Source organism: Mandrillus leucophaeus, unplaced genomic scaffold (assembly GCF_000951045.1).
Source record: "Mandrillus leucophaeus isolate KB7577 unplaced genomic scaffold, Mleu.le_1.0 Scaffold309, whole genome shotgun sequence".
NCBI classification, from domain to species: domain Eukaryota; kingdom Metazoa; phylum Chordata; class Mammalia; order Primates; family Cercopithecidae; genus Mandrillus; species Mandrillus leucophaeus.
In genome coordinates, this window is record NW_012103243.1 from 3,960,491 (window position 1) to 3,973,223 (window position 12,733).

Genomic DNA, 12,733 nt, shown 5'->3' on the forward strand with positions numbered 1-12,733 from the left:
CTAAATAAATGTTTGGGGAAGAAATGAATTTAGTATGTACCAGATGCTGTCCTAAGCACTTTGCATGCACTACTATGCAATTTGATTCTCCATCACCAACCTAAGAGGTAGAGTGAATTTACTACCTTCATTTTACAGAAAAGAATACTTTGAGAAGTTAAGTCATTTATTCATTATTCGAGTCTACTGAATCATCCCGAACAACCCTGTTAAATTTAAATTCTAAGACCATGGACAAGACTGTATAAACTTTCCCTTTTTTCCCATTGTCAGACACCTCCTTCCAAGGCTTCCTGAGTGGATGGACCTCCTTCCATTGAACTGCACTTTTTGCAGGGGGTGTTGATAGCACAGATAATGAAACTCGCAGAAAAGTGCAGAAAGGCCTTGGAAAAATGTGCCTGATGTTTTCTAAGAAGAGACACAGGTTATACTTACACAGGGTGGCAAAATAAATTCATCAGTTTTCACTCTTATCCACAATTCCCTAACACATAAGCAAGGATTCACTGGCAAAATCTCCAGTATTTTCCCAAAAGGGCCATAAACCTGCAGAAAGTGCTTAATACAACTCGTGGACTGGCACATTGTATTCCCTATCTCAAGATCCTGGACTAAATCAATAACAGTATTGAGGCTGAGTGCGGTGGCCTGTAATCTCAGCACTTTGGGACGTCGAGGCAGCCAGATCACCTGAGGTCAGGAGTTCGAGACCAGCCTGGCCAACATGGCAAAACCTCGTCTCTACTAAAATACAAAAACTAGTTGGGCGTGGTGGTGTGCATCTGTAATCCCAGCTACTCAGGAGGCTGAGGCAGGAGAATCACTTGAACCTGGGCGGCAGAGGTTGCAGTGAGCTGAGATTGCACCACTGCATTCCAGCCTGGGCAACAGAACGAGACTTTGTCTCAAAAAAAAAGAGATAATGGGGTTGGGAAAAGCCCTCATATTCAAATGATCAAATTCATTTCTTTTATCTTATTTTACTTGAAGTGGAAATCATCACAAGTGATTGAAATAATGGTGTTTTACATAATAAAACCTTACTTCTATGTGGTGCTTTATCATTTAAAGAAACATTTGCATTTTGACTTCTCTGACTCTCATCACATCCTTGTAAGAGATGTTTTTAATAATCATATTTGAAAGATGAAGAAGAAAGCCGACCTACTCAGTGTATCCAAGGCATTCACTGCCTCTATCTGGAAGGAAATCAGAATATCATTTCATTCTCCCCAAAATGAATTGCCAGCTTGCAGTTTTCCAGATAGTACACTAAGTGGTCTAAAATAAGACTGCTGCTCTTAAGATGCTCTCACGTATAGGGAAGACTGACAAGAAAATAAATAACTGAAAGCAGAACTCTGTACAGGATGCAGTGGTGAAAAATCAAACGAATCACTTGGAGTAAGCAATGGGATGTTAATTACAGGGTTTTGAAAACCAAGTTAAGGCACATTAAGACTGTACCAGTAAAGGTTTCACAATACTTGAGATATAAGGCTAAAGAAATTTCTTCTTGTAGTATCTATCAACTTAACCAGCATCAGCTTTGAATTGTTGCCACTGTATTGGTTTGCATTTTTTAGAAATCAGCATTTATACACCAACAGACTAAATTCAATTGTAATGTTCAAACCAACAGGATTGATAGCCTCATTAATTATAAAATAATTGCAAAGATTTTTCTTTAAATAACTTCACCCTACCAGTTCTTCCTTTCATTGACATTTTTAATGGCTACTTTTATGTCAGAGTAGATTTCATACACATATCTTGGTGCCAGAAATCCTATTATAGGAATAAATAGTTTAAGGTTTTTTAATATGATTTTAATTTTTACTTAACAGTAAAAATCATAATCTGGTAAAAGTCTTTAGGAGTCATTTGACCAATCTCCCTGTTCTACTTTTGTTTTGTTGTGTTGTGTTTTTAATTTCTATGGATATTGTTTTAATTAGATTTAGAGAGTATTTCACTTGTCCAATACAGCCCTAAATAGGGATTTCTTTGTAGAATAAAGAAATACGTCCTCATTCAGCAAAACCTTACCAAGTACAGAGCCTCCTATATGTAGTTCTTTGGGGACAGGAATGGTGCTAGGAATTAGGTAATCTGAAACCTGAGATCTATATAATGTTACTCATCTGCCCAGGAAAATTCAGTTCCACGGTTAGCTGACTGACCAAATGTAGTACTGAAGTATTTTATGGTGTAAATGACTGTTTTATTGAGTTCATGGAATGAACTAAAATAATCACAGTTCTTTTCTATTCCATCTTAAATGTTTGATGGAAATGCTGCCTGAACTCCCTAGGATAAATGTTTTGATTTTCTCATCATTTCCAAAAGCTTGGCATTCCCTGAGCAACAGAGCGCTAATAAAGCTGTAGCACTAGTTGTCCCGGAGCCTGAAAATCTAGGTCCTTAGGAATGACAGGAGGGAAAGGGAACACCTTGCCTCAGCCCCATTGTCTCCATGCTTATTTTTAATTACCTCAAAGCTTTAGAAACATGATCCCGTAAATGCTTTGTGGGAATAGTGGTGAATGCACTCATCATGTGAAATCCATAAATTGCTTATAATCCTCTCAAGATGTTAAAAAAAGCATTAAGTAATTGAAGACAGGAAGTCCTCAGTTAATTATTTAGAGGTGTTATCAATGCTTTAAGTAAACTGAAGCGTTTTCTGCTATCTCACTGAGCTGAATACCATGGGGACGAAGGAGTAGCAGCCATCATCTTCTCATATTCGCTAATGCAAACAGCGCATGGCAGCTTGTCAATAAAAGACCTTTTCATATCATTTATTACTAAACACATCCACCATCCTGTACAGAACAATTTGGACATCAGTTATGGCATTGTTTCACTTTGGGCTACCTCTACATTATACGTGGACCTCCTAATGTGAGTTTAGGAATAGAAGAAAGGATTAACTAAATAATTAAGGCCACTGAGAAAAAAATGATTAGTTGTGTCCTGTTTAGCATCAACTATAATAAAGGCCTGTGTGTCTCTTAACTCTGGGAAAACTATTTTCCAAAATAATTAATTAGAAGTTACTCATCATTGCATTTCATTTAAAAGGAAAAACCCACCAGCATTAAATTAGCAAGGAAAGAATAATTTACTTTCCTTTCTCATCTTCCTAGAAGTTAATGAAAACTTTGTATGCTAAATAGCATAAACTCTAACAGTGCTGGTTGTAGCAGAAAATGTAATACTAATGTTATACTGAGAAAGATACCTTACACTTCACTTTTGAAAAAGAGAAAACATACTTTAACCATCAATACAACAAAATGTAGAAATTCTTCATAAGGGATTTTATTCTTAGATAACTCTGCTAGGTGTTCCCATATTATCTTTGCTCTCATAGTAATTATCACATTTTATTCTAATAGCCTTTCCTCTTGTCTCTGTTCCACAATTAGTAATAGGTAATGCTTTTTAAGTACAGAGACAGTAGCTTCCTGTTTGCCATTGTGTTCCTGGTACCCATCACATTACTTAATATATTCACAGAGTGTTTGTTGAATGAATAAATACTGAATAGTAAACTAGTATTTGACTACATTCTGTTTCAAATGGAGATAAAAATGCCACTGTCAAACATATCTAAATCTCAGACAGATCTGGCAACAAAATTGTGGGGTCCAGTGCAAAATGAAAATTCAGGCCCCTTGTTCAGAAATCATTAAAATGTCAAGACAATGAAAGCAGAGCATAGAAGTAAGCTCACATGCTTCCAAGCATGGTACCTTGTTTGATTGCACAGTCGAAAGTCCACAAATCCAACCCTGATCTTCACCAGTCTGGACTTAATTGCAGTGTATTTCTTTAATTAAAACAGATAGCAAGAAAACTAGGATGGTGATAATGTCCTCAAAAAGCTTTGAGAGTGTCTTCTGTGGTTGTATGCAATGCTCCAGGCTGCATTCCCCTCAGTTACTATGTAACTATTGACCACCAAGCATTAGGGACCTGTGAAAATAGTGATAAGAGTTTATTTTCTTTTCATTTTTTCAATTCTGAGAACAACTAAATTTGTGCCTGACCAAAAAAGAAAAAAAAAGTAGCACCAACCGCTTTTTCTCGTTTTAAAACCTGCCTATGGATAAAAATATTAAGGCCAAAGAACTATAATTGATAGCTACCTAGACAAAGGTATTTTTTTAAATTCCCCTTAAATCCCGGATATTCCAGTGTACTTTGCTGGACGCTAGTTCTCTTTTGTCACTCCAGTTCTGGCCACCCCCTTCCCTTTGCAATGTCCTCATTGTCTCATGTTTGAGCAACATCAGATTTTGCTGCCACCTGACATCACATTTTGTTTTTAGAGAAGAAAAGTCTGCCTGGAAATGCAGAGAAGAATCCTCAGTCTAGTATAACACTGAACTTGAAAGAGGAAAAGTATTTATTAAAATATTTATTTAATACTTATTAAAATACTGTCACTAAAATCAAAATATATATAATATAATTAATATTATATTTTGTTGCTATATTTATTCCAGATATACATCAACATTAAGACTATTATTTAGACACCATCAAAGAGAAAGGGTCTTTCCTTGCTGGTGTCTAAATAATAGTCTTAATGCTGATGTATATCTGGAAAGAGAGTCTGCCAAAGAAGTAACTTGTTAGGAAAGACGTCTTGGGATCAGGAAGATATTGGAGAGAGGGATCTAAGTTATGGTTCAGAATTTCACATGAAATGTAGAATTAATAATGCAAGTTAGCTTATAGCAAGTAGTCAGAACTAAAAGTCATGAAGTGATCTTACTGGCATGTGCAATGAAAGAGGCTCTTTGTTTTGATGTTCAGTTCATATGAGGTAGCAACTGAATTCATAAAGCATGAATACAGAAAATGGACAGTATCAATGCTGCCCAAGTGGGGGGGGGGACAAGAAATTGGCTTGGGTAAGAGGAATGGGCAGCTGTTGAGATTGTGAAGGATGGTACCATCCAGAAAAGATGGCTTTAGCATGTGAGCTCCTGAAATAATCCTTAATCAAATTCTGTAAAACAAATTCTAGTTTAAAGGCACCTTAGATGTCTGTAAAGTAATTCCATGATGCCTTTGTGTATCAGTTTTGAACATCTAGATTTTCACAAATTATCAGATTGATATAAGTAGAATGCTGATATGGCTCTATCCATCACAATCAAGATGACCAGTGGATGCTGGAGTTCCTGGGAATCTCAGTAGGCAGAGATGCTCTGAAAGGGATCATTTAGTGAGATCCCAGGCAAGTGAGGGTAAAAGGAAGCACTATCATTATAGCTGTCGTGGTATATACCCTGGGGCTCGTTGTCTTGCACTAAGAAAGAATTCAGGACACAGACACATGTAGGTGGGTTAAGGAGTGGAAAGTTTGATAGAAGAGAGAGGAGAGCAACTCCTTGTGAGAGAGAGAGAGAGAGAGAGAAAGAGAGAGAGAGAGACAGACATCCGAAAAAGTGAGGAGGCAGTGGATCACAGCAGATTTTATAGGCAGGCTGGAGAAGGCAGTGTCTGATTTATATAGGGCTCACAGATTGGTTCGATCAAGTATGATATTTACATAGTGTGAGGGGAAGGCTGGTCACCACACCCTAATCTTATTATACAAATGGGCCTTCCAGTTGATTGGCTCCGTCTTGTCTGTGCTTTACAGTACAAGTGGCTGACAAGGAGAAGGGAAGATGGAGCCGCCATCTTGAACATGTATGGTCCTTAGTTCCTGCCCACATTCACCCATGCAAGCACCCAGCTTGCTTGCCTATGTCTACAGCTCGACTTTACATGCTTGCCCTTTGTTAGAAAATTATTTGGGGCTTTTCACTAAAAAGAAAAGCCTTACCGAGGACTCCCATACCTTTACTATCTGCCTAAGTGATTTCTTCTTAACTCCTGTATCATTAGTAACAGACACTGAATGTGAGTGTCCAAGGGGCCAGACCACACATCCAGTTTGGGTGAACTGGTGCCAGGACAGATGACTTATCCGCAGGATGGTTATTTACAATACTTTATAACCACCTAACAAAAACTTTTTAACGTAACTCAGGCCTCTCAGTGCTTGAGCTAATCACTAAACATGCTGATGGAGGAACTCACAGAATTACATATTCTTTAGGGTTATTTGGTAGTTCTTTAGAACATAACAGATGACACTCTAGAACAATTGGCTGAATGTTTTGAAGTAGCACTTGCTATGTGAAATTATAATGGCTAATGTGCCTTTTTTTGACTATTTATCAGGAGATTAAAAATTGGAAGCAAGCTGTTCTTTATAGAGTACATCAAATATAACTTTTGTAAACATGGGTTTTATTTTCCAAATCATATTTTTATGAACTAAAGGCAGACATTTTGCAGTCCCTTTTAGCACACATTTACTCTTGAAAGTAATGTTACTTGGAAGTGTAATTGTAATGAGTTTGGTTATATTATGCTTCTTTCCTTTAAAAAAGAACATGATTCCCTGTAGGGAAATTCAGGTAATTTGCAGCCACAGTAATCTTCACTATACTGAAATGTTAAATACTTGGCTTTTCTCCATGCATTTGCCTTTCTGTACTCTACAACTGCTATTTCCTACTCTTCTAATTCAATGCTGAGCACTTGAATGATGTTTTCTTTTCTCCTTCTACTCTTCGACTTCAAGATTAAGTTACAGTTGGAACGGTTCCTTTGAGACATCTTTTTATTTCCCTCTTCTCATCCTGATCAATTCATGAGTAGTTTTCAATTGGTGTGCCCTTTTCATTGCCTGTTGCTAATATGTCATATATATCTCATTTTAAGGACTACCGATAGAGGCTTACTTAAAATGACAGCAAATTCCAGTTGAAATGTGTTCATTTTATTGAGTTTTACAGAGTCGTATATATGAAAGGTCATCAGGTTCATGTAAATCATCTATGCCTGATGGTAGTTGATGCTTTCTTACAGATTATCTGAACCAAGCCTATTAGTAATCCAATCCTCTAACAATATGAAAAATATAAAAACTAAAAGAATATGGTTTTAAATTTTCTAAATTATGGATTTAGATATTGCCTTCACTTAAAGTAATCTGTAGACCTATTAAGCAGTCTCTACTATCATGCCTACAGTTTCTAGATATAGAAACTGAGGAACCTAGAAGCCGGAAAACTTCCTTGTAGTCAAGTACTTAGTAAGTAGATAAGTATTAGAACCCAAATAGCCTAATTTCAGACTGCTCTCTTAGCAGAGAACATGACTCAGTACCTCACTACATGACTCATAATAATATTTAAAATGAAAATATTTAAATATATAGTCCCACTTGAATTTTTTATATTACTGGAAATTTCACTGGGCTTTGAGCTATTTATGTCATGGTTTTTATTATAAGGCTAGGAAGCCTGATCCAGTTGTTCTGGGCCACATTTCTCAGTGTAACTGCCCAAGTTCCAATACTGGCTGCTGGCTGGCTGGCTGGCTTTCTTTCTTTCTTTTTTTTTTTTTTTTTTCAGTCTCGCTACTATGTCACCCAGGCTGGAGCGCAGCGGCAGGATCTCAGCTCACTACCGCCTCTGCCTCCCAGGTTCAAGCAATTCTCCAGCCTCAGCCTCCCAAACAGCTGGGACTATAGGCATGTGCCACTATGCCTGGCTAATGTTTGTAGGGTTTTTTAAGTAGAGACGGGGTTTCACTATGTTGGCCAGGCTGATCTCAAACTCCTGACCTCAGGTGATCTACCCGCCTCGTCCTTCCAAAGTGCTGGGACTACAGGCATGAGCCACTGCACCTGGCCCCAGCCCTTTCTTATCTCTGTGATCATAGGCAATTTCCTCCAACTTTCTGTGCCTTAGCTTCCTTATCTGTATAATGAACAAATAATAGCATGCACAGCAGAAAGTTAGTGTGGGCATTGATTATATTAACACCCATAAACTGCACAGAAGAGGGCCAAGTAGTAGTAAATGCTCAATAAACTTTTGCTAGTATGTCATTTACATAATCTTATAACTAACTTCCTTTAAAATAACTGCAATTCTCATAAAATATATTTAGTTAATGTATAGAGTCCAATGAAAACAGAATTAAAAACAGATCAACAAAAACAAAAACACCCTGAGTTTCGTTTGTTGGGTTTTTTCTTCCTAATTTATAGTTTTTGTGCTGGTATTTGAACTAAATTGTTCTAACTTTTTTTTTCATTTTGAGTAGCTACAATGTATACAATTATGACTTGCCAATTAAAATAATATTAATTTTAATAAAGAGCAGCTGCAATGGTTTCTACCATTTTTATGTCTTCTAAATGCCGCTTAATCTTCAGAGGGAAGGCAGCCATTGAGTAACTTAAATACTATTAGCTCTAGCTCTTATGTGTTGGGAGAACATAGAGCTTGGTTTTCAGGCTTGGGTCATCTATACACTCCTCAGCCCAGATGAAGTCAACACTAAATAAAGTACAAAGCCTGATAGTGGACAAACGACTGGCTTATCCAAGGAAACTGTGAGTTTTGTTCTAAAAAGCAGGAACAGACCCTGGAAGGTAAATATGGCAGGTGTGAAGTTGCCTGATACACATTAGCAAACATCTTTTGAAATGAGCCTAAGTATTTCTACACTTTGCCCACATGGTCCATTACACTGGCCAGCATGGCTACACTTCAGGGACAGACACAGCTCTAGAGGATAAAGTGCCAATGAATTAGAGTAAAACTGCCATTCTCCCCATATTCACTTGCAGATATGTCTCCCACTCTCATCCTTTTGGTTCTTCAATCTTTGTCTCCTTTCCTTCGTGCACCATGTTGACTCCTCTTGATTTGACAATATGTTTGAACTCCTCTGACTTCTTGACCAAGGTTTTCTGCTCAGTGCTGAGTTTGCCATTCCTCCTTGATTCTAGTACACCAGTAGCTTCAAGAGAAACATATTCCTTCCACCAGCCCTACCCCCATATCCTGCTAGGTGAAACTGTCCCATTTAATGTAAACACCTGTAGCTTGGTGAACCTACCCCATTTAATGTAAACTCCTTTGATGCACTTTCCTCCCTCTTTCAAAAATCCCTAAGTTGCTGGATACTCTACTGTTGTACCATGCCTAAACACCTGCCTTCTCAAATTCTAGGCTGTAAGTAAAATGGAGACCACTCAACTTGCTGCAGAAAGGCTTTGTCAAGAAATGACAATTTATATTTTTATATACATTAATTTTCCCTTCAACTACAATTCTCATTACAAATACTCTCAATCCTCTAATCAACCTTAGCAAACCTCTGTGATTATGAATTTTCTTTTTTCCCTAATGCTCATCCTAAAATTTTCTTTTACAGTCACTGCATATCTGAAATCAGACCAACCAGGACCACGTTGAGGAAGATAACTGAGGCCATTGTTTTGGTCAGAATATTCCAGAAAAAAAAATAAAGTATCTGTTTACTTTTAGCTACCAGATTTACATCTGGCATTCAGGAAAAAATCTAGAATATATGTATTGCTCACAAATTATATTAATTTCTGTTATTTTATTAATATTCTGCAACTAAAAAAAATCTCCAACTCAAAGAAATCAATGCCATGGGCAGGGATACTGATGGAATTATGAGGAAGGACCTTTTTGGTCAGGTCACATGGTGACAGACATCGTAGCCTCATATCCCTGCAAACTTTATGGGACACTATCGTGGGCATGCTCTTCCTTAAGCAATATTTGTTCAACATTGAATGCCTAAAAATGGGCACTATGGGGGAAAATGACCTCCCAAAAAGACTCACTCAGTGATGTCATTTCTACTCTCAAAGGGCTTATATTCTAAATGGGGAAAATAAGATACTCAGGTAAAATGGTATCACACTGGTCAAGACCCTTTTTGTCAGTAGTGAGAGTGAAGAGGAGACATTGTCAAGCTAAACGAGTTTGCCACTGCAACCTCTGAGTTTCATTCTTGAATGTTCCCTTCCATTATTTTGAGCTCTACATTTTGTAATCTTAGCATTTTCCCATAAGCTTTTATCAAACATATGTGGCTTGGGTATGGCTTAGATCTTTAGTCATATTCTTCATCTGTAAATCAGGTAAATATCGAAATTATGTAAATCCTCCAAAGCAACCAAATGGAAGATTATAATCAAATAAGTGCCTGCATCTTATCACTAAGTTGATAAGAAAATACAAAGGGCTCTGAAGCTAAACCTTGGGGCAGCTCCAGCTGCAGAACATTATTGCTTTAGCAGAGAACCCAGACTACTGCTCTCATTCTAAATGAATGAGATCGGTAATTTTTTCATTCATTGAACAAACACACCTTTTGTGCCTGTCACAATCCTAAGGATACAGAGAGGCAAAACAAAGTTATTGTTCTTTCAGAGCATACATCTAAAGTGGGAGACAAATAACAAATAAGCAAGAGACACAGCAAACATCAGAGATGGTTGAAGGCTATGAAATAAGAAAATTATGTGAGGCGATAAAAAGTGATGGATGGGTTGTTTAGATGAAGTGGTCAAAATTTTTTAAAATGTAGCATTTGAGGAGAAATCTGCATAAACGGACAAAGTGACACATGAACATCTCTGAAGGAATGGTCATTCCACCAAAAGAACAAAATATGTGAAAATGTAGCTCAAAATATGTGAAAAAGTAAGCATAACAATCATTGGATTCATCTGTAACTTAGTTCAATTATTTAACAAATAGGCTAAGTCCTGTTGTTTTAAAATACTATTTTTTTCTCAAAGAGAGCTTTGGCATTGTTTGAACTTTCCCAAGCGTCAAGGGAGAGATGTCTTGTAAGCCTCAATATCCTCCTTGTTGAATGCTGCTGAGTTTTAAAGTTGCTTCTGCTAGAATGAAATACTACTTTGTGTATCCTATTTCATCTTCTCCTGTCTGCTAGATGCTATAATGATTCCCCATTTTACAGATCAGTAGACCAAGGCGAAGAGAGCTCAGTAACTCTCACAAGGTCACCAGCCACGCACAGAGCAGCAAAATCTAACAATATACAACTTCTATTTTAGATGGATTGTCATTCTTTTCTCCCTGAAAACTTACGAACTATTACCATGCTGTATCATATTCTGAATACGAAAGAAGTAATAAGCACCATCTCTTCTCCAAATTAACCTTAATCTACGTGTAAAGACAAAATCAACACACCAAAAAAAAAAAAAGGCACATTAGGTAGAGTGCAAAGTTTAAAAACAAAAGTGTTGGTTGGCATTAATATGAGATGAATATGACTTGGGGCAAGAAAATGTTGAATCTAACCTTCTTTTTATTTTCCTGCCCCTATTTATATAAGAAGCAATTGCAGAGACTGGGATAGTTAGCCTGGAGAAGATAAGACTCAGGGGGTTTTGATAACTGTCTACAAACATTTGAAGAACTGTCATGTGGAAAAGAAATTAGATTTGTTCTATATGTCCCCAGGGGTGAAAGCGATAGAAAGATTTCATCACAATATAAGGAAGGACTTTCAAACAAAATAAGGATAACTCTAGGGCTCTCTAAAGATGAAATGGGCTCTTTGGGAGACGGAGTGCTCTGATCGTATAGACGGGACAGCCTCTTCAATGACATCTTGTATAGGGAATCAAGAGAAGGGTAGATGGTTCACATGAATTTTAAGGTCTCTTCTATGGCTGAGAATTTATTAGTTTATCAGTGATAAACGAAATTTTGCTCAACACTTAACCTCTTATGAGGTTCAGACCTTCTTTAAAGAGTGTTTTAAAGAGTACTCTTAAATGTTTTGGCTATCATATCTACAACTCTGCATGTTACTTCTGGTGCCTAATTGATAATAAATAATCCTCTTAAGGTGTACTTTATTTCTTGCTTGCTTTTTCTAGGTCTCCAGCCGTACACCAACTACAGTTTCACGCTTACGGCTTGTACATCTGCTGGGTGCACTTCAAGCGAGCCTTTTCTAGGTCAGACACTGCAGGCAGCTCCTGAAGGTAATGAAACAATATCCATGGTTTGAGGGAAGAAATTTTCACACAGCATTTTGAGATGGAATCTGTAAATTCCTTCATAACAAACAAGGAAGAGGCAATAAAGTTGATAGGTACAGAATAAAATCGTATTCTAGGTTCCCATTCTTCAGGCTTGATTCATGTGTAGCTTCCCAAGATCAGTTCGCTTTCAATTCTTTAACCTTTTTAGAGTTGACTTTCTGTGGAAAGAAGAATTATTGAAATTTTTAAAAAACTCAGATGTTAAACAAATATTTTGGGAGCATCTAATATGTGATAAGCACCATGCTCACTGCTGAAGTTGTTTAAAATATTCTCTGCCCTCAAGATTGACAATCAAGTAGAAGTGATAGGAGAAAGATCTGTATGAAGAGAGAAAATCTAAAAGTGTGTTAAGAAAGAACAAATGAATAGAGTGCTAAGGTTGGCCTGGAGAGGAAGAAACAATAACCCATCATTGACATCAAGAAAGACTTTATGGAGCAGATGACTTCTGAGATGGACCACAAGAAACAAGGATTTTGACAAATGAACAGTGATGTACAGAGATGTACAACCAGACGCAGTTTGAAGGAATATAAGATGGAATCATCACCTTAGACGGCAAATTGGAAATGTCTATTACATTTAAATTGTTAATTTCCCATGATACAGCCATTCTGTTTTCATCATTTATGCCAGAAACTGTGCCACATTGCTCAAGGAGGCATCCACCAGGATGTTTATTGACGCATTTATTTTGTTTAATAGCAAAATGTTGGGAGCAATTTTAAT

The 12,733-nt window shown here is 37.1% G+C and overlaps 1 protein-coding gene across 1 annotated transcript in view; it reads left to right on the forward strand.

Moving 5' to 3' along the window:
- The window catches only part of USH2A (Usher syndrome 2A (autosomal recessive, mild)), an 813,932-nt gene that overhangs the window by 653,981 nt on the left and 147,218 nt on the right, over nucleotides 1-12,733 (forward strand). The window contains exon 55 of the mRNA XM_011987398.1: nucleotides 11,834-11,941. Coding sequence (XP_011842788.1) covers nucleotides 11,834-11,941 — 108 coding nt within the window. The remainder of the gene's footprint in view (nucleotides 1-11,833; nucleotides 11,942-12,733) is intronic.